Source organism: Cebidichthys violaceus, unplaced genomic scaffold, assembly GCF_023349555.1.
Source record: "Cebidichthys violaceus isolate CVI_PGR_0920_01 unplaced genomic scaffold, fCebVio1.0.p SCAF_9, whole genome shotgun sequence".
In the NCBI taxonomy this organism is placed as follows: Eukaryota; Metazoa; Chordata; class Actinopteri; order Perciformes; family Stichaeidae; genus Cebidichthys; species Cebidichthys violaceus.
Genome location: NW_027176975.1, coordinates 1650872 through 1672190, shown reverse-complemented (window position 1 = coordinate 1672190; position 21319 = coordinate 1650872). Strand labels below are relative to the sequence as shown.

Here is a 21319-nt window from a genome sequence, read left to right as displayed (position 1 = left end):
TCTGTTCTTACTCCTCTTATGTATCTGATACAGTGTGTTGTTACTCCTCTTATTTAACTGATACAGTCTGTTCTTACTCCTCTTATTTATCTGTTACAGTCTGTTGTTACTCCTCTTATTTATCTGTTACAGTCTGTTCTTACTCCTCTTATGTATCTGATACAGTCTGTTCTTACTCCTCTTATTTATCTGTTACAGTCTGTTGTTACTCCTCTTATTTATCTGTTACAGTCTGTTCTTACTCCTCTTATTTATCTGTTACAGTCTGTTCTTACTCCTCTTATTTATCTGTTACAGTCTGTTGTTACTCCTCTTATTTAACTGATACAGTCTGTTGTTACTCCTCTTATTTAACTGATACAGTCTGTTGTTACTCCTCTTATTTAACTGATACAGTCTGTTGTTACTCCTCTTATTTATCTGTTACAGTCTGTTGTTACTCCTCTTATTTATCTGATACAGTCTGTTGTTACTCCTCTTATTTAACTGATACAGTCTGTTGTTACTCCTCTTATTTAACTGATACAGTCTGTTGTTACTCCTCTTATTTAACTGATACAGTCTGTTGTTACTCCTCTTATTTATCTGTTACAGTCTGTTGTTACTCCTCTTATTTATCTGATACAGTCTGTTGTTACTCCTCTTATTTAACTGATACAGTCTGTTGTTACTCCTCTTATTTAACTGATACAGTCTGTTATTACTCCTCTTATTTAACTGATACAGTCTGTTGTTACTCCTCTTATTTAACTGATACAGTCTGTTATTACTCCTCTTATTTATCTGTTACAGTCTGTTGTTACTCCTCTTATTTATCTGTTACAGTCTGTTGTTACTCCTCTTATTTAACTGATACAGTCTGTTGTTACTCCTCTTATTTAACTGATACAGTCTGTTGTTACTCCTCTTATTTATCTGATACAGTCTGTTGTTACTCCTCTTATTTATCTGATACAGTCTGTTGTTACTCCTCTTATTTATCTGATACAGTCTGTTGTTATTCCTCTTATTTAACTGATACAGTCTGTTGTTACTCCTCTTATTTAACTGATACAGTCTGTTGTTACTCCTCTTATTTAACTGATACAGTCTGTTGTTACTCCTCTTATTTATCTGATACAGTCTGTTGTTACTCCTCTTATTTAACTGATACAGTCTGTTGTTACTCCTCTTATTTATCTGATACAGTCTGTTGTTACTCCTCTTATTTAACTGATACAGTCTGTTGTTACTCCTCTTATTTAACTGACACAGTCTGTTGTTACTCCTCTTATTTATCTGATACAGTCTGTTCTTACTCCTCTTATGTATCTGATACAGTGTGTTGTTACTCCTCTTATTTAACTGATACAGTCTGTTCTTACTCCTCTTATTTATCTGTTACAGTCTGTTGTTACTCCTCTTATTTATCTGTTACAGTCTGTTCTTACTCCTCTTATTTATCTGTTACAGTCTGTTGTTACTCCTCTTATTTAACTGATACAGTCTGTTCTTACTCCTCTTATTTATCTGTTACAGTCTGTTGTTACTCCTCTTATTTAACTGATACAGTCTGTTGTTACTCCTCTTATTTAACTGATACAGTCTGTTGTTACTCCTCTTATTTAACTGATACAGTCTGTTGTTACTCCTCTTATTTATCTGTTACAGTCTGTTGTTACTCCTCTTATTTATCTGATACAGTCTGTTGTTACTCCTCTTATTTAACTGATACAGTCTGTTGTTACTCCTCTTATTTAACTGATACAGTCTGTTGTTACTCCTCTTATTTAACTGATACAGTCTGTTGTTACTCCTCTTATTTATCTGATACAGTCTGTTGTTACTCCTCTTATTTATCTGATACAGTCTGTTGTTACTCCTCTTATTTATCTGATACAGTATGTTGTTACTCCTCTTATTTAACTGATACAGTCTGTTGTTACTCCTCTTATTTAACTGATACAGTCTGTTGTTACTCCTCTTATTTATCTGATACAGTCTGTTGTTACTCCTCTTATTTAACTGATACAGTCTGTTGTTACTCCTCTTATTTATCTGATACAGTCTGTTGTTACTCCTCTTATTTATCTGTTACAGTCTGTTCTTACTCCTCTTATTTAACTGATACAGTCTGCTGTTACTCCTCTTATTTATCTGTTACAGTCTGTTCTTACTCCTCGTATTTATCTGTTACAGTCTGTTGTTACTCCTCTTATTTAACTGATACAGTCTGTTCTTACTCCTCTTATTTAACTGATACAGTCTGTTGTTACTCCTCTTATTTATCTGATACAGTCTGTTCTTACTCCTCTTATGTGTCTGATACAGTGTGTTGTTACTCCTCTTATTTAACTGACACAGTCTGTTATTACTCCTCTTATTTATCTGTTACAGTCTGTTCTTACTCCTCTTATTTATCTGTTACAGTCTGTTGTTACTCCTCTTATTTATCTGATACAGTCTGTTGTTACTCCTCTTATTTAACTGATACAGTCTGTTGTTACTCCTCTTATTTAACTGATACAGTCTGTTGTTACTCCTCTTATTTAACTGATACAGTCTGTTGTTACTCCTCTTATTTAACTGATACAGTCTGTTGTTACTCCTCTTTTTTAACTGATACAGTCTGTTGTTACTCCTCTTATTTATCTGATACAGTCTGTTGTTACTCCTCTTATTTAACTGATACAGTCTGTTGTTACTCCTCTTATTTAACTGATACAGTCTGTTATTACTCCTCTTATTTAACTGATACAGTCTGTTGTTACTCCTCTTATTTATCTGATACAGTCTGTTCTTACTCCTCTTATGTATCTGATACAGTCTGTTGTTACTCCTCTTATTTAACTGATACAGTCTGTTATTACTCCTCTTATTTATCTGTTACAGTCTGTTCTTACTCCTCTTATTTATCTGTTACAGTCTGTTCTTACTCCTCTTATTTATCTGTTACAGTCTGTTCTTACTCCTCTTATTTATCTGATACAGTCTGTTGTTACTCCTCTTATTTAACTGATACAGTCTGTTGTTACTCCTCTTATTTATCTGATACAGTCTGTTGTTACTCCTCTTATTTAACTGATACAGTCTGTTGTTACTCCTCTTATTTAACTGATACAGTCTGTTGTTACTCTTCTTATTTATCTGATACAGTCTGTTGTTACTCCTCTTATTTAACTGATACAGTCTGTTGTTACTCCTCTTATTTAACTGATACAGTCTGTTGTTACTCCTCTTATTTATCTGATACAGTCTGTTGTTACTCCTCTTATTTAACTGATACAGTCTGTTGTTACTCCTCTTATTTAACTGACACAGTCTGTTGTTACTCCTCTTATTTATCTGATACAGTCTGTTGTTACTCCTCTTATTTAACTGATACAGTCTGTTGTTACTCCTCTTATTTAACTGATACAGTCTGTTGTTACTCCTCTTATTTAACTGATACAGTCTGTTGTTACTCCTCTTATTTATCTGATACAGTCTGTTGTTACTCCTCTTATTTAACTGATACAGTCTGTTGTTACTCCTCTTATTTATCTGATACAGTCTGTTGTTACTCCTCTTATTTATCTGATACAGTCTGTTGTTACTCCTCTTATTTATCTGATACAGTATGTTGTTACTCCTCTTATTTAACTGATACAGTCTGTTGTTACTCCTCTTATTTAACTGATACAGTCTGTTGTTACTCCTCTTATTTATCTGATACAGTCTGTTGTTACTCCTCTTATTTAACTGATACAGTCTGTTGTTACTCCTCTTATTTATCTGATACAGTCTGTTGTTACTCCTCTTATTTATCTGTTACAGTCTGTTCTTACTCCTCTTATTTAACTGATACAGTCTGCTGTTACTCCTCTTATTTATCTGTTACAGTCTGTTCTTACTCCTCGTATTTATCTGTTACAGTCTGTTGTTACTCCTCTTATTTAACTGATACAGTCTGTTCTTACTCCTCTTATTTAACTGATACAGTCTGTTGTTACTCCTCTTATTTATCTGATACAGTCTGTTCTTACTCCTCTTATGTGTCTGATACAGTGTGTTGTTACTCCTCTTATTTAACTGACACAGTCTGTTATTACTCCTCTTATTTATCTGTTACAGTCTGTTCTTACTCCTCTTATTTATCTGTTACAGTCTGTTGTTACTCCTCTTATTTATCTGATACAGTCTGTTGTTACTCCTCTTATTTAACTGATACAGTCTGTTGTTACTCCTCTTATTTAACTGATACAGTCTGTTGTTACTCCTCTTTTTCAACTGATACAGTCTGTTGTTACTCCTCTTATTTATCTGATACAGTCTGTTGTTACTCCTCTTATTTAACTGATACAGTCTGTTGTTACTCCTCTTATTTAACTGATACAGTCTGTTATTACTCCTCTTATTTAACTGATACAGTCTGTTGTTACTCCTCTTATTTATCTGATACAGTCTGTTCTTACTCCTCTTATGTATCTGATACAGTCTGTTGTTACTCCTCTTATTTAACTGATACAGTCTGTTATTACTCCTCTTATTTATCTGTTACAGTCTGTTCTTACTCCTCTTATTTATCTGTTACAGTCTGTTCTTACTCCTCTTATTTATCTGTTACAGTCTGTTCTTACTCCTCTTATTTATCTGATACAGTCTGTTGTTACTCCTCTTATTTAACTGATACAGTCTGTTGTTACTCCTCTTATTTATCTGATACAGTCTGTTATTACTCCTCTTATTTAACTGATACAGTCTGTTGTTACTCCTCTTATTTAACTGATACAGTCTGTTGTTACTCCTCTTATTTAACTGATACAGTCTGTTGTTACTCCTCTTATTTAACTGATACAGTCTGTTATTACTCCTCTTATTTAACTGATACAGTCTGTTGTTACTCCTCTTATTTAACTGATACAGTCTGTTGTTACTCCTCTTATTTAACTGATACAGTCTGTTGTTACTCCTCTTATTTAACTGACACAGTCTGTTGTTACTCCTCTTATTTAACTGACACAGTCTGTTGTTACTCCTCTTATTTAACTGATACAGTCTGTTCTTACTCCTCTTATTTATCTGATACAGTCTGTTGTTACTCCTCTTATTTAACTGATACAGTCTGTTGTTACTCCTCTTATTTATCTGTTACAGTCTGTTCTTACTCCTCTTATTTAACTGATACAGTCTGTTATTACTCCTCTTATTTAACTGATACAGTCTGTTGTTACTCCTCTTATTTAACTGACACAGTCTGTTGTTACTCCTCTTATTTATCTGATACAGTCTGTTGTTACTCCTCTTATTTAACTGTTACAGTCTGTTATTACTCCTCTTATTTAACTGATACAGTCTGTTGTTACTCCTCTTATTTAACTGATACAGTCTGTTGTTACTCCTCTTATTTAACTGTTACAGTCTGTTGTTACTCCTCTTATTTAACTGATACAGTCTGTTGTTACTCCTCTTATTTATCTGATACAGTCTGTTGTTACTCCTCTTATTTAACTGATACAGTCTGTTGTTACTCCTCTTATTTAACTGATACAGTCTGTTGTTACTCCTCTTATTTAACTGACACAGTCTGTTGTTACTCCTCTTATTTAACTGACACAGTCTGCTGTTACTCCTCTTATTTATCTGATACAGTCTGTTGTTACTCCTCTTATTTAACTGATACAGTCTGTTGTTACTCCTCTTATTTAACTGATACAGTCTGTTGTTACTCCTCTTATTTAACTGACACAGTCTGTTGTTACTCCTCTTATTTATCTGATACAGTCTGTTGTTACTCCTCTTATTTAACTGGTACAGTCTGTTGTTACTCCTCTTATTTATCTGATACAGTCTGTTGTTACTCCTCTTATTTAACTGATACAGTCTGTTGTTACTCCTCTTATTTAACTGATACAGTCTGTTGTTACTCCTCTTATTTATCTGTTACAGTCTGTTGTTACTCCTCTTATTTAACTGATACAGTCTGTTGTTACTCCTCTTATTTAACTGATACAGTCTGTTGTTACTCCTCTTATTTAACTGATACAGTCTGTTATTACTCCTCTTATTTAACTGATACAGTCTGTTGTTACTCCTCTTATTTATCTGTTACAGTCTGTTGTTACTCCTCTTATTTAACTGATACAGTCTGTTGTTACTCCTCTTATTTATCTGTTACAGTCTGTTGTTACTCCTCTTATTTAACTGATACAGTCTGTTGTTACTCCTCTTATTTAACTGATACAGTCTGTTGTTACTCCTCTTATTTATCTGTTACAGTCTGTTGTTACTCCTCTTATTTAACTGATACAGTCTGTTGTTACTCCTCTTATTTAACTGATACAGTCTGTTGTTACTCCTCTTATTTATCTGAAACAGTCTGTTGTTACTCCTCTTATTTAACTGTTACAGTCTGTTGTTACTCCTCTTATTTATCTGATACAGTCTGTTGTTACTCCTCTTATTTAACTGACACAGTCTGTTGTTACTCCTCTTATTTAACTGATACAGTCTGTTGTTACTCCTCTTATTTAACTGATACAGTCTGTTATTACTCCTCTTATTTAACTGACACAGTCTGTTGTTACTCCTCTTATTTATCTGATACAGTCTGTTGTTACTCCTATTATTTAACTGACACAGTCTGTTGTTACTCCTCTTATTTAACTGATACAGTCTGTTGTTACTCCTCTTATTTAACTGACACAGTCTGTTGTTACTCCTCTTATTTATCTGATACAGTCTGTTATTACTCCTCTTATTTAACTGATACAGTCTGTTGTTACTCCTCTTATTTATCTGATACAGTCTGTTGTTACTCCTATTATTTAACTGACACAGTCTGTTGTTACTCCTCTTATTTAACTGATACAGTCTGTTGTTACTCCTCTTATTTAACTGATACAGTCTGTTATTACTCCTCTTATTTAACTGATACAGTCTGTTATTACTCCTCTTATTTAACTGATACAGTCTGTTGTTACTCCTCTTATTTATCTGATACAGTCTGTTGTTACTCCTCTTATTTATCTGTTACAGTCTGTTGTTACTCCTCTTATTTAACTGATACAGTCTGTTGTTACTCCTCTTATTTAACTGATACAGTCTGTTGTTACTCCTCTTATTTAACTGATACAGTCTGTTGTTACTCCTCTTATTTAACTGATACAGTCTGTTGTTACTCCTCTTATTTAACTGATACAGTCTGTTGTTACTCCTCTTATTTAACTGATACAGTCTGTTATTACTCCTCTTATTTATCTGATACAGTCTGTTGTTACTCCTCTTATTTATCTGATACAGTCTGTTGTTACTCCTCTTATTTAACTGTTACAGTCTGTTGTTACTCCTCTTATTTAACTGATACAGTCTGTTGTTACTCCTCTTATTTAACTGATACAGTCTGTTGTTACTCCTCTTATTTAACTGACACAGTCTGTTGTTACTCCTCTTATTTATCTGATACAGTCTGTTGTTACTCCTCTTATTTAACTGATACAGTCTGTTGTTACTCCTCTTATTTAACTGTTACAGTCTGTTGTTACTCCTCTTATTTAACTGATACAGTCTGTTGTTACTCCTCTTATTTAACTGATACAGTCTGTTGTTACTCCTCTTATTTGACAGCAGACGGACAAATATGTTCAGAGTCAACACAGCGACGGACTCACAGGCAAACTAATACTACTTTGGTTTGGACGGGTTGATGAGAGTTGAACCGGCTGCCATGTTGTTCCCACCCAGCCCCGCCTCCAAAAGTGTGTGTGTGTGTGTGTGTGTGTGTGTGTGTGTGTGTGTGTGTGTGTGTGTGTGTGTGAGATCCATGAACTTCATCATTTTCAACACGTCTGTGAAACACAGTTCAGGATAATAAACCTTGTGTCTCCTTTCAGCACAGCGTGTGGGAACAACAGCAGAGCAGCGTCCAACCGCTAAACTCACCAGCTGATGACGGAGACACGGAAAGAAAACCAATGCCAACCGGCTCTCAATGCACCACAACGTTAAAACAGAAAACTACAGAAACAAACCAACGTCTGAGTCCAACAACTCAATCAGAACACGACGAATCAAGGAGAGGAAGACTTCACAATAAAAGCCTCTAGAAACAACAGGAAGTACGGGAAGACAGAGCTACGTGTCTCAGCCTTTTGGTCAACGTGGCTTTTAAACCGAACCCTTGTTACATTGAATCAAAATAACATTCATATTCTCTTAAAACAAGTGCTTCCAACACAAATACACTTGTTAGAGGAACTTTGTGTGAGCAAGTGTCATTTTGATGACATTTCTAGAGATAAGGATAAGGGTGTAACAAAACCAATAAATGCAATAATAATACCATAAAAAAAAAGAAACGTGATTTATCCTGCTAACAAGTATTATCTCCAGGAAAGTTAAAATCTAATCTCTCATTACAAAGCAAGAGATATGAAATCCTTATAGGAGCAACCTGACACGCCACAAAACACCCAAAAAGAAGAAGAAGAAGCAATGTTTGAACAAAACCAAGTAAAAAGAGAAAAATGTTCTTTTAGTTTTATGAGCTTTAAAGTTGATTTTGGACCGGACCTCTGTGACTCATTGTAACTGTGTGTGTGTGTGTGTGTGTGTGTGTGTGTGTGTGTGTGTGTGTTTGCGGCGTGCAGTGATGCACAGTGAAGTGTGTTGATTGACCCGTGTGGAGTCGGTCTAATCCATAAGGAGTTATATCTGCGCTGTGAGGATGACTCGTCTGTCCGCCTATGTATGAAGACATTATTCCTCCAGAGACCAGCAGCTATAAATCACTGCTCCCGCCTCGTCAATACACAATCAATGGCTCTCTAAACACACACACACACACACACACACACACACACACACACACACACACACACACACACACACATATACACTGTATGTATATGAGCAGAAATAAACCGGTGGAGCTGCACACAAACACACCACACTGCTCTTCCTTCATCTAGGTTTCTCTGTGAGCGTATTGAGCGACCTATTAAAGCAGAAAGCTCACATAACGTCCTCTCATCAGCCAGTTGTTCTCATCACATGAGTCCAGAACAAAAAGCAAGCAAGCAGCCAAGATCATGTCAGCACAGAGACTGATCTGGGGTTGTTTGTTTGTTTTTGGGGGGCTGTGGATTATGGGTAGTGTAGTTTAGGAGTTTAGTGATCACTAAAGAGGACTTGTAAAGCTTTTAATCCATCGATTCATGAAGACACCGACTACTTTCATCACTGTGTGTGGTGCGTTCACTGACGGCAGTGTCACTCCTACTTTAAACTGGTTCATTATTACATTTGAAGAGTGGTGTGGCATCAAATTAAAGCCAGAAGCCAGAAATCACAAATGTAAAACTGAATATATAGATTCAGTTTTTCAATAAATCACACTGTCAAATGTCAAATTCACTCTACAGACAATTTAAACATGTGAGAATCCACTCGTATGCAGATGCAACACATACATATTTTAGTTTTATGATAGCGGTCAACAGGACTGATAAAAATAGACTTTCAAGGAATTTCTACAAGCCCGTCCATCACAGTGATGGATCATTATCAGTTCCTCCTGCAGCGACACGCCGGCAAAAAAACAAAGAGGAAAGTGATTTTTCAACACATCTGTGTGTCCAGCAGGGACAACACACACACACACACACACACACACACACACACACACACACACACACATCTGTGTTAGTGTTAAATGCAAATATGTCCTCACTGCTGGGTGATAAATCTCCTAAATGTCAACAGTCTTGTTTTAGCCCGACATGCAAACATTTACATGTTGTTATTGTGAATTTTCTCAGCTCACAGAACAGCAAGTGAGCCTTCGACTGGTGAGACACAGACTGTATATATACATATATATATATATATATATATATATATATGTATATATATAAGTACAGGAAGAGGATGGAGTTGTTGTGTTTGAGGACGGACGTTTTCAAGTGACGAGTTCCGCATTTTTGGTCGTCGCCATCTTGTTTTTTTTGCACACAAATTGTTAAAATTAACTTCCATGACGTGTAAACACAATGTGAAAATGTTAAAGTTGTAACACAAAAAACACAGACAACTCCCAGACCAGACGCCTGGCGCCATGGTACAGACCTGTCAATCACTGTGTAGCCCCGCCCCCTAAAGCATCCCCTGCTTTATGGACTGTGTGACTCTAAATGGAGCATAATGTACTAAATGAACATCATGCTGTATTGAAGAAGACTGTAAACTAGAGATTGAGACCATAAACTCATGTTTACAATGTTTACTGAGGGAATAAATCAAGAGAGAAGTAGAGTCATTTTAGACTAGACTTCTATACAACCAGAGGAGTCGCCCCCTGGTGGTCACTAGAATGCAGCTTTACGGAGGCTTTAACAGAGGTTGCCGCCTGGTTAAAACATATTTTTAACATCAATAAATCATGTATATTTTAACATATTACTTTGATTACTACAAAACAATTATGAGCACCACTAAACCATTATATTCTTACAATCTACTGTGTTGAAGATTTAAAAGAAGGCGGTGCGACTCATTGTTAAGCGTGTAGTTACAGCACAGTGTTGTGTTGTATTGAACTCAATGTGTAAACACAGAAGGTATATTGCTGCTGTGAGCTGCAAATGTCAACTAAAATCATTTAACACTGTCTCAAAAATACATATTAATCACTCCAATTTTCTGAAATCTAGAGTTGATCCAGTCTGTAAACATGCCAAAAATGAATAATTTTATACCTAAAAAAACTATTTTTAATGTATGTGCCATCCATCATTTTCTAATAGCAGACATATGTGTGTGTGTGAATCAAGCATTAAATATGAAACCCTAACACAGAAGTAGATCATTAGAGTTGACCTCCAGCACAAACTCATTGACTCATGACGTCTGTAGAGACTCGATGATGAAGGTAAAACGATGACTTCACACCTGCTTTTATCTGCTTTGACAAAATGTAAACACAAATACATAATCAGTGATGATTTAATGTTAAGTGGCTGATTAAAGTTTAATAGTAATTGGAGATAATGAATGTTCATTTAGCAGGTTAGAAGCCATCTGGAGTCCCAGAGGTCTGAGAGAAAAACACCGACCTCAACACTAAATGTCTGCCGGTGGAGGAACGCTACTCCTTCAACGCTTTGCAGCTTCTCATTTTTTGTTTAATCAACAATGCCTGTTATTTATCATTGTATGTTGTCATTGACAGTGGCAGATACTAACAATATTAGTACTATTTGCAGAATTAGATTCCAGTGGTCGCTGCGTAGGATTGTTCAAGTCCAAAAGTCACAATATACTGAAAAAAAGAAAGATGTCGTCATTTCCAAATTTCCCAACATGTTTTTATCTCCCGAAATATTTGGCCTCAATCTAAGTTTGTTGGCGTTCAACCTTTCAAAAAGCAACATTTTTCACTGCGCCAGGTGCCGGCAGCTCTGTCTTTTAAAGGGAATGAGAGACGGCAATCTGATGGGTTTAATTCATGCTACGCCCAAAACACAAACTATGATTCATTAAGACACTAAACACAACCTCTTCTCCCTCTGCGTCTTACTTTTGCACTTGCATAAGCCACAAGTTACACGTAAAGTAGGTTCTTTCTTGAAGAAAATTCTACTTCTGCTTCATTCCATTGTTTTGTTTTATAATTTGTTATTATTATATTGTACTTTTTTTTGTACGCTACAATCATGGTCTTGAGGTAATAAAAAAAATCTCCAGAATCTCAATCTGAGTCGCTGCATAAATGCTGCTTATTAGTCTGCATGTTGTCAAATCTTCACCTGTGGATAAGAGCACAAGCTACACGAAACATAAAGCTCATAAAGACAATTCAAACCTCCATTTAAGTGAAAAAAATCTACATCTAAAGGCTTTTTTCAGGTTCATTTTTGGGGAAAACGTCTTGCTTGGTCAATAATCTGGCTTCCCGGTGATGAAGTTGAACATTGAACATGCTCCATTACTCATGTGAGATTATTGAGGTCTTCAGTAGTAGAGCATGTTTAATCGTATGGAAAAACCGAAGCCAATTCTTCGCTAGATGATAAAAACAAATGACAAAATTAACATCTAATTCCTCTATAAAGTCAACCGTGTGATGAAACATGCTTTCAATCAGCTGTAAACTGTCTGTCCTTTGATATACAAGTGTGATTATATCCATATAAACAATCACGTCTCAACATGAACCACCAGCATGACATCTGGGTTGTGAACAGTGGAGATCAAAGCGCTCAGTAAGAGCACTAATGACTCTTTTACACACCAGTGCAGTAAACACATCAATCATTAAAGCAGTTATTAATTTCCTACATTGTATTGGTTTACACTGCCTTTGCTTTTTTTGTAATATGTCAAACCTGTAAGTAGAAACGCAGTCCATTTATGTTCAGATTTTTTTCCCCTGATTCATCGCTCATCGTCATCACAAAACTTTAACAGTACTCTACATTCTGACACCAGTTAGAAACTGAATCGAAAGCACTTCCAAGGCCTCTCTGACATAAACAAACTGCTGGTCTGATGATCGATTCGGGTGAAATGACACAGAAGACGAGAAAAAAGTTCGGAAAAAGAAACAGTCAGCAGGAAAAAAAACAAACCTGAAAGAGATGTAAAGAGCCATCAGTCTTCAGCTTCAAATATTCCCATAAAGTAAACATTAATAAATATGCATGACGGGAGAGACGCGTTAAGAAATCAAGCCAGGTTCCTTTGTACACGGACAGGACATATTGGTTTAATGTCTAAAAGACTGAAACCTGTCTCTCCAAAGATGATACAGGAGTGACTAATGGAAGTAAACAACATGAAGGGTGTTAGTGTGGTAACGGCTTTAATGGTTAACCACGTAAAAGAGCCCTAAAACCTCCGAAAGGAAATCTAGAAACACATGGACCACAAAAAACCCTAGAGCCTCTTCAATGACCAGTATAAAAGCCTGGAAGGACCCATGGAACCCCCTCAATTACTGAGTGAAGGTCCGTAATCCTCAAAGACCACTATAACCACCTAAAGAACGTATAGAAGTTACTCGATGAGTGCTAGAACCCCCTACAGGAGTCCAAGAACCCCCTCAATTACTGAGTGAAGGTCCGTAATCCTCAAAGACCAATATAACCACCTAAAGAACATATAGAAGTTAATCAATGAGTGCTAGAACCCCCTACAGGACTCCAAGAACCCCCTCAAAGACCACTATAAACACCTATAGGACATATAGAAGTTACCCAATGAGTGCTGGAACCACCTTCAGGACTCCAAGAACCCCCTCAAAGACCACTATAAACACCTATAGGACATATAGAAGTTACCCAATGAGTGCTGGAACCACCTTCAGGACTCCAAGAACCCCCTCAAAGACCACTATAAACACCTATAGGACATATAGAAGTTACCCAATGAGTGCTGGAACCACCTTCAGGACTCCAAGAACCCCCTCAAAGACCACTATAAACACCTATAGGACGTATGGAAGTTTTTGAATCATTAACATTGAAGTTGAAGCCCTAGAAAAGCCCCCTAAAGGAGGTGAGATGTACTTAGTGGGAAGGACTCAGGGTAGACCGACGCTGCGATGGGCATACTGGTCCAACACCAGGCCACATGAGCATGAGGTACAGAGGGGCCTTGGAGCTCCAGGATTCGGGCCAGTTTGGCTTGTTCAGCTGAATTCTATCTGCTCCTCTGTCCCATAAAACCTTCCTATTGACAGGCAGCTCCACATCGACCCTCCCTCACCCCCACTCCACATCCAGCCCACATTTTTCTTCCCTATGAGTATTAGTTTATTGAATAAGTGGCATCTGTTTTCCTGGCCCTGTCACCGTAAGGCAAGGTATTTCTCACTGACGCACAGCGTTGATTTATATGCCGCTCCGACACTCTCCCCAGCTAAAAAAAAAATAAAGCTAAGCAAAAAATTTCCAATACATCCCCCCTCCCCCCCCCCCCCCAATACACAAATACAAACACACACATCACGGCTCCTCTTCCTCCCTCCACGCTGTTTATAATTAAGTTGGCAGATGTTATACACACTCAAGACACTTTTACACTCTCTTCACTCTTATCCACAAACTCCCACTTTCTGTCACACACAAATGGTGCGATGATGAGACATCCAAAGTAATAAATTATTAAACTAAATGTCTGGTGTGCCGGCTGCTTCAGGAAAACTGCAACTACCGGTTTTAGAATGTGAATGCTGTGTCATGTTCACCACGTTATAGCAAATACAAGAGTTCCTATGGCTATAATACTGACATACAAACACTAATGTTGTTTAAGGGTAAATTGTGTTTCATTAACAATTTAATTGTGCTTTAGCCATCAGAAGTTACAGGAAACAATCTTGTGATTAGCCAGAGTCTTGATTTTAAATTCACTATATCGGAGTAAAAATACTCAAAAGAGGTGGAGCGGGTCGTCTTCTAATCTGACAATCGGTGGTTCAATCCCCGGCTCCTCCAGTGCGCATATCGAAGTGTCCTTGGGCAAAACACTGACCACTCAGACAATCCCAGCTGACTTTGCTTTGGGCTAAAAGCGTGGTAAACCCTGGACAACCGCTCACAACCGTCTTTGGACTGTGGGAGGAAGCCGGAGAAAATCCCTAACATGGGTAAAACATGAGGCAAACTCCGAAAAAAAAGGGGCCTAACTGAAACACAGTTGCTTCAGATGGTCAACTCTGGAATTTTGTAGAAGCATAGATGGGAAGCAGGAGGGGTCATTCTCAAGCTCGCACTGCAGAGCATCTACCAGTTGAACCCGTACAAAGTCTACTCCAAACTGAGATGCTTGTGGTGTGAAAAGCATGATGGGAAACACCAGGAAAATTATCTTTTGTGAAAATTTTTCAAACATTTGAGTATCAGTAAGGAATTAAAGAACTCTGTAACAGATTGTGTTATTACAGCTAGTGGGTTTATGCATCATTGACATTATTAAAGACAAATAAATAAGCTATAACTCTTTTGTTACTGGGGAGTTTTGGACTCAGGAGTTTGTCCTTTTCTGATTCATGGCAAATCTGTGATTCTGGGCTATACAAAATCAATTGAAATGAAAAAATGGACTCTTAATAGATGCCGTCTTACCTGTCTGGATTCTGCGGACAGACGTGCATCTGCAGCAGGATCCTCTGGGTGAAGGTCTTGAAGCACTGGCCACACTTCCACAGGTGCCAGTCGCTGAAGTCACTGCTGAGCTGGCTGGTGGAGGTCGGGCTCGCCAGGACTCGCTGGTTCTTCGACCCCAACTGGCCGTAACTGAGGTCCGACTGAACCCCGATCCCGACCTTGTCCAAGAGGGAGAAGTTCCTGGGGCAGGGGGAGTGGGGGAAGACCATGGAGCGCATGAGGGCGGTGGAGGAGGGGGTGGAAGAGGAGGAAGACGAAGAGGAGGAGGAGGTGGAGGAGGAGGGTTTGCCGTTCTTGCTGAAGGATTGAAGGGACTCCTGCCGGGTCATCGCTTCCACTACTGTGGTTGGGACATTTACTGGAGACCAAAAAAAAACATAAAAGACAGAAATGATTGGGCTATGCAGGTGTTTGGTGAGTTTTGAGAAAGACTTTCACAATAAAAGTCCCCTAAAGTAAAGAAAAACAAAACCACAGTGTTTTCTTACACTGTTTACAACAAAACTGTGGGTTAGGCAAAAGTTGCTGACTCTTAAAAACACACTATAACATTCAAGAGAGTGGTTACGAACAAACACAGGATGCAAATATTTTGGTTCACCAGTCCTTCACCTGCCGACCCAGGCTGTCCTGGGCTCCACCAAAAGGCTCACCTATGGTTACGAGCTCTTGTTCAAGAATTTAGATGCAAACAAATAAAATTAGTTTCTCTACTTTAAAGACAGAACGAGGAGTTTAGATATCTAGAAGGAACTCAGGAGAATCAGCGATCCTTCATGCTGTAAGGAGTCCGTTGAGGTGGTTCAGCATTTACTCAGGACCCCTGCCTGTGGACGTACTCTGGACACATCCAGAGACCAACGCTGGGGGATCCATTGCATTGAGGCAGATCCACAACATACTGGAGGGATCACATATCTGACCTGGCTTGGGAGAGTCTCAGGATGCCCAGGGAGGAGCTGGAGGACGTGGTCGTGGAGAAAGGCCAGCTAAGATAACTACCCGGGACCAAGTCACCGGGACCAAGTCTCATCTTTTGTGCTGCGCTTCATGAATTAAAGCAATTCATATTTTTTTGCTGTTGTGATGGAAACAGAGAGGCAGCCACGTTGTCCTAACTGAGGCCAGATCCGCCTGGCTAGCCCCGGGCAAACTGCAGCTCCTGGTTCCAGTGAATGGAATTATGGGGTCTAGTTAGGCTGTTTGGAGTCTGTTCATTAGTACAGCTACAGTGACACACTGCTCCTCCCTCTGACCACAGACATGTTCCTCAAACTATGGCTGAGGGTCCCAAACGGGGCCTCTTGCTGGTTACCACATGATGAGTGACTTTTCATTTACTACGTTTATAGTTCTAGTACTACCAGTACTAATGCCACTTCTACTGTTAATGGTGCTGCTACTCCTAATATCATTACTACCTTTGCAGCACTTCTTAACAATATTAATAATAACACTGGTAATACTACTAGTCCCGTTACTACCAATAATACTTATGCTCCTACATCTAGCACAAATATTTTACCTATAAATATTACTGAACTCCAACTTCCTCTATGATCATCACTGCTGCTGCTGCTAGAACGACTGGTATTCTAAATACTTTTACCACAAGTAGTATTGCCAAATGCTACTGCTCCTGATTGTACCAGTATTAAGAACATTAAAGTACATTCTTACTTTATGTTTTCACACCTAAAAGTCCACTTCCCGAATGGAACCAAATGCGAGGATGGTACATTATTTCAGTTTTCCCAAATGATCCGGTTTCTGTTCTCAAAAGGCAAAACTCAAACAATCCAGAAGTTGTGAACAAAAACCATGTGGTGGAAATGTTTGTTTATTGCTTATACAGTTGGCTCTTCATACAATTTCCTTGTGATGTGTTTTCCTGCGCTGTGACAAGAGTGTGTAGATGAAGTTAAGTTGTTTTTACTCCTTTAACAGGTGGCTAGTTAGCATGCTAACTAGCATGCTACACTACGAGTAAACAAGGATGGGGTGAACACGCCCCGAACTAAACTCATTTTGTATTTTATATCAGTTATTGTTTTCACCATTGTTCTCTAGTCCTTTGTCTAACATATTCTTAAGTTTTTGTGTTTCATGCGCTCATAACTTTATTTATTTTATAAGGAACTTTGTGTCTGTTTTGATAAGTGCTTTCTAACAAAACCAAACTGAGCTTGGAAGCAAGATAAATGTAAGAGGCAGACAATAGATGGATAGATTTGGGATGCAAAAGTGTTGCTGGTCAAGTAAAATGACATTAACAGGAAAAAGATATTGTATTAAAGTGTGTATATTAGATTTTGGGGTGAACCAGCTGATGCCAGCTGTCCTCACTTGACCCAGAGTTCGGCTGTGTTCTTTTTCTGTGGTACGACCAACTGACAGACCTGGACTCCATAACCCTTCATTATGTTGGAAATGACATTAAGAGGGCTTGTCTTACTTTAACTGTGGATGGTTTCACTTTTTATCCTGCATAACTGGTTTCTCTGGAAAATGAATTACAATAATGACAAACTGTATTTGTTCCCTTGGGGGGGGGGGGTCATATTTTGGCAGAAAGTAGAATCGTCTGACTTCCTCTTTGAGACACCAGACACATAAGTCAAGTCTCATCTTTAACCGACGTGTCGGCCATGATCTTTCACAGAGTGGGTTTATTCCCAAAATCAAACATAATTACGGAATATTAACTATTTTAACAGAGAGAAAACAGATTAATTCTGACACCAAATGTTTTGTTTACTTTTTAAATAGTTTGGGCCTCAAAAGAAGAAAGACATCCAACTTTCTATTTGGTGGATGTTCCCACAGTGCTACATGACGGGGAGAACGCTGTTGAACTTGGATGTTGAATTTGTTTTACGGTCCAGAAAAGCGTCAGCGACCCTCGATCACTACCGAACTCTAAATATTGGGTTTGTCTGTTTCTCTTTGGGTCCTCTGCAGTCTACTCAGTGGCTACATTGAAGAGGTCTAACCTGAGATTGGTTCAGCTGATGTTCCAGCTGTGGAGTCTGAAGAAGAGCTTTGTTAAAGTTAACTCCAGCTTGTTCTACGCTGCTTTTTTTTGTGTGAAACTCTTTGCACTGAAACAGGAAGCCGTTCCTGTTTAAATCTAATCTTCCAGTTTCTTTCACCAATGATGCTGATTCCTCCTTCTCTCATTTAGCTGTGACTCAGAGGACCTTTGTCTCTTTCCATTGAACCATTGAACAGCGTTTGGGTCTTCATATTTTCAGTATGGAAAACTACGTAGTATTTACGAGTCCACCACGTCTTTGGGACCATTTTCCTTCAATGGATCGGTATCGTTAGGATTTCATCAATACTACAACTCTTATCGATTCTGCTTATCTGTTCCGCTCTTTATCGATACCGGTTCTTTTTGATTGATTTGTGAGAGAAAAAAGACAATTAACAAGGAAAATAATCTACATTTCTGTCTTATTCTTGTATGTAAACAAATAGTCTTTCTTGAGCAGCGACACAAGAAGTTCTAAACTCTTTAGAATACATTCGCAGCTCATCAATGACCTCAGTGATCATCTTTCATTGATGGTCCTGTTCACTACCTACTACTACATCACTACCGTACGACGTCACTACCGTACGACATCACTAACGGATGACATCACCACCGTTACCTGACTGCTGCTCCACAGACAGACTGGTGTTCTGCTCGTTGGTCACATGTTGTGATGAACTCACTCGTGAGGTTTTTATTGTGTTTGAGACGACCAGAGTTCTACAACCTTTCCTCTCTGATCATGACGTGAGTCTCACGCTGTACTGGGAGGAGACAAAGACAGAAAGACAGAGAGACAGAGACAAAGACACAGAGATACAGAGACAGAGAGACAGAGAGACAGAGACAAAGACACAGAGACAAAAACACAGAGACAGAGAGACAGAGAAAAAGACAGAGAGACAGAGAGACAGAGACAGAGAGACAGAGAGACAGAGAGACAGAGACACTGAGACACAGAGACAGAGAGAGGACGTCTGAGACGAGGACGTCTCACTCCAGAACTTCTCAAGGACCCATAGTAGAACCACTAACTGTAACCTCATCAGTACTCTGGCCTCATCCTCTGACGTTTCAGAACATACCGTTCAGTAATCCTAGAGGACCATGTGGTCTTTCCTCTCTCTAACGTCGCTCTGCAGTCGGCTCGTCACAACCACCTCCCATCCTTCATCGGCTCACCTCTGTCATCGGGCCACCGGGCTCCATTGATCCTCTAATAACCTTATGAGGAGATAATTACACCATTTGTAAGTTGCCCAGCGGCGTTATCGACGGCGGCGTTACGCGCCGCTCGCCCAACACTTAATTCACTCTGCAACAAACATCGCATATACAAAAAATGAAAGTCAATACGGTTTGGGCTGCGCGTGAAATGCATCATCGGAATGGGAGAATTATGCAGATGATGTTTGCAACATTGCAGAGTCTGTGTTTTCTTTCTCTATAAAAGGGGCGTGTCCTCTTCCAGAGGGCTGTGACGTGAATACAGACGGACCACAGAGAAGAGTTAGACAAGCAACCGTTCAAGACTACAGGAGCTGAGAGCTTCTGTCCCTGTTCATCCACCAGCTTAACCTCCTCCTCTCCTTCATCAGGACGGCTCCTCCCATCCTGTTCCATGCATCATAAAGGCTCCGTCACTGTAGTCGGTGTTAAAACAAACAGAAGCTACATAGAGCATGTGTCGGGGACTACTTTCAGCGGTGGATGAATACACATTTGGTGCTCTGGTGAGATTCAGCGTCAGAATAAAGTAGAGAGAGTTCACGGTGATGAAGGAACAACAGTGAGGCTCATTGATGAGCTTTAATGGCTTCACGTCGTTAGTAGATACACTCTTTTACATTTATATATTATATATATATTATGATATCGACGTCAAGGAACTAAATGGGAGAAAGTTTGCGCCGCTAAGTGTCTCTCTGTCTTCCTCTCTTTACTGGTATGAAGTACAGTTCACGTTATGATGCCAGAGCTCTGTTGGTGATCAATACGAAGAAGTTACCAGAGATAATAAAGCCTCATGAAATCAATAGAGGCAATTATAATAACGGTAATAACAATATGTCTTATGAAGAGGAGTTTACTGCAGAGGTGGAGGAAACGGAAAATATGTTCCTCACTTTCCTCTGTCCTTCCCTCACACATCTGTTGTTCCTCTCTTCTTCCTCCTGGCCTGAGCTCTTCATCCCTGAAACTCTCCTCTTCCTCTCCTTCACTCTATCCCTTCTTCTATCTTCCTCCTCTTCTATCCTCTCCTTTACTTTCTCACAAAAAGGTGAAGCACATGAAATGAAAAGAGGAGGATCAAGAAAAGTGGACGAGGAGAGGAGACAAAGAGGAAGAGATTTCTCCTCTTCCCCTCCTTCACACTATCCCTCCTTCTATCTTCCTCTCCTCTTCCTGTCCTTCCTCCTCTTCCCTCCTCTCCTTTTCCTATCCTTCACACTATCCCTCCTTCTATCTTCCTCTCCTTCCATCCTCTCCTCTTCCTGTCCTTCCTCCTCTTCCCTTCTCTCCTCTTCCCCTCCTTCACACTATCCCTCCTTCTATCTTCCTCTCCTCTTCCCCTCCTTCACACTATCCCTCCTTCTATCTTCCTCTCCTCTTCCTCTCCTTCACACTATCCCTCCTCTCCTCTTCCTCTCCTTCACACTATCCCTCCTCTCCTCTTCCTCTCCTTCACACTATCCCTCCTTCTATCTTCCTCTCCTCTTCCTCTCCTTCACACTATCCCTCCTCTCCTCTTCCTCTCCTTCACACTATCCCTCCTCTCCTCTTCCTCTCCTTCACACTATCCCTCCTTCTATCTTCCTCCTTCCTTCCTCTCCTCTTCCTCTCCTCTACTTCCTCTTTTCTCGTCCCTGCCTCCCAAAAAAAGGTGTAGAAGATGAAACAGAAAGAGGAGGAGAAGTGGACGAGGAGGGAGACGAAGAGGAAGAGATTCCTCCTCTTCGTCGGTGCACATGTTGTTGTTGTTAAGGCGGGAGCCGAGCTGCGGAGCGTCAAGCCGGCCGGCTGTGATTGGATGGAACGTGCACGAGTAAACAACCACAGGGTGTGTGTTTGTCTTTGATGTGTGTGTGTGTGTGTGTGTGTGTGTGTGTGTGTTTGAATCTACTTCAATGAATAAACTCTAACTGTCTCTTTT

The 21319-nt window shown here is 39.1% G+C and overlaps 1 protein-coding gene across 1 annotated transcript in view; it reads right to left on the bottom strand.

Moving 5' to 3' along the window:
* Positions 1–21319, bottom strand: part of prdm6 (PR domain containing 6) — a 97590-nt gene that overhangs the window by 12498 nt on the left and 63773 nt on the right. Inside the window, exon 7 of the mRNA XM_068703531.1 lies at positions 15084–15483. Coding sequence (XP_068559632.1) covers positions 15084–15483 — 400 coding nt within the window. The remainder of the gene's footprint in view (positions 1–15083; positions 15484–21319) is intronic.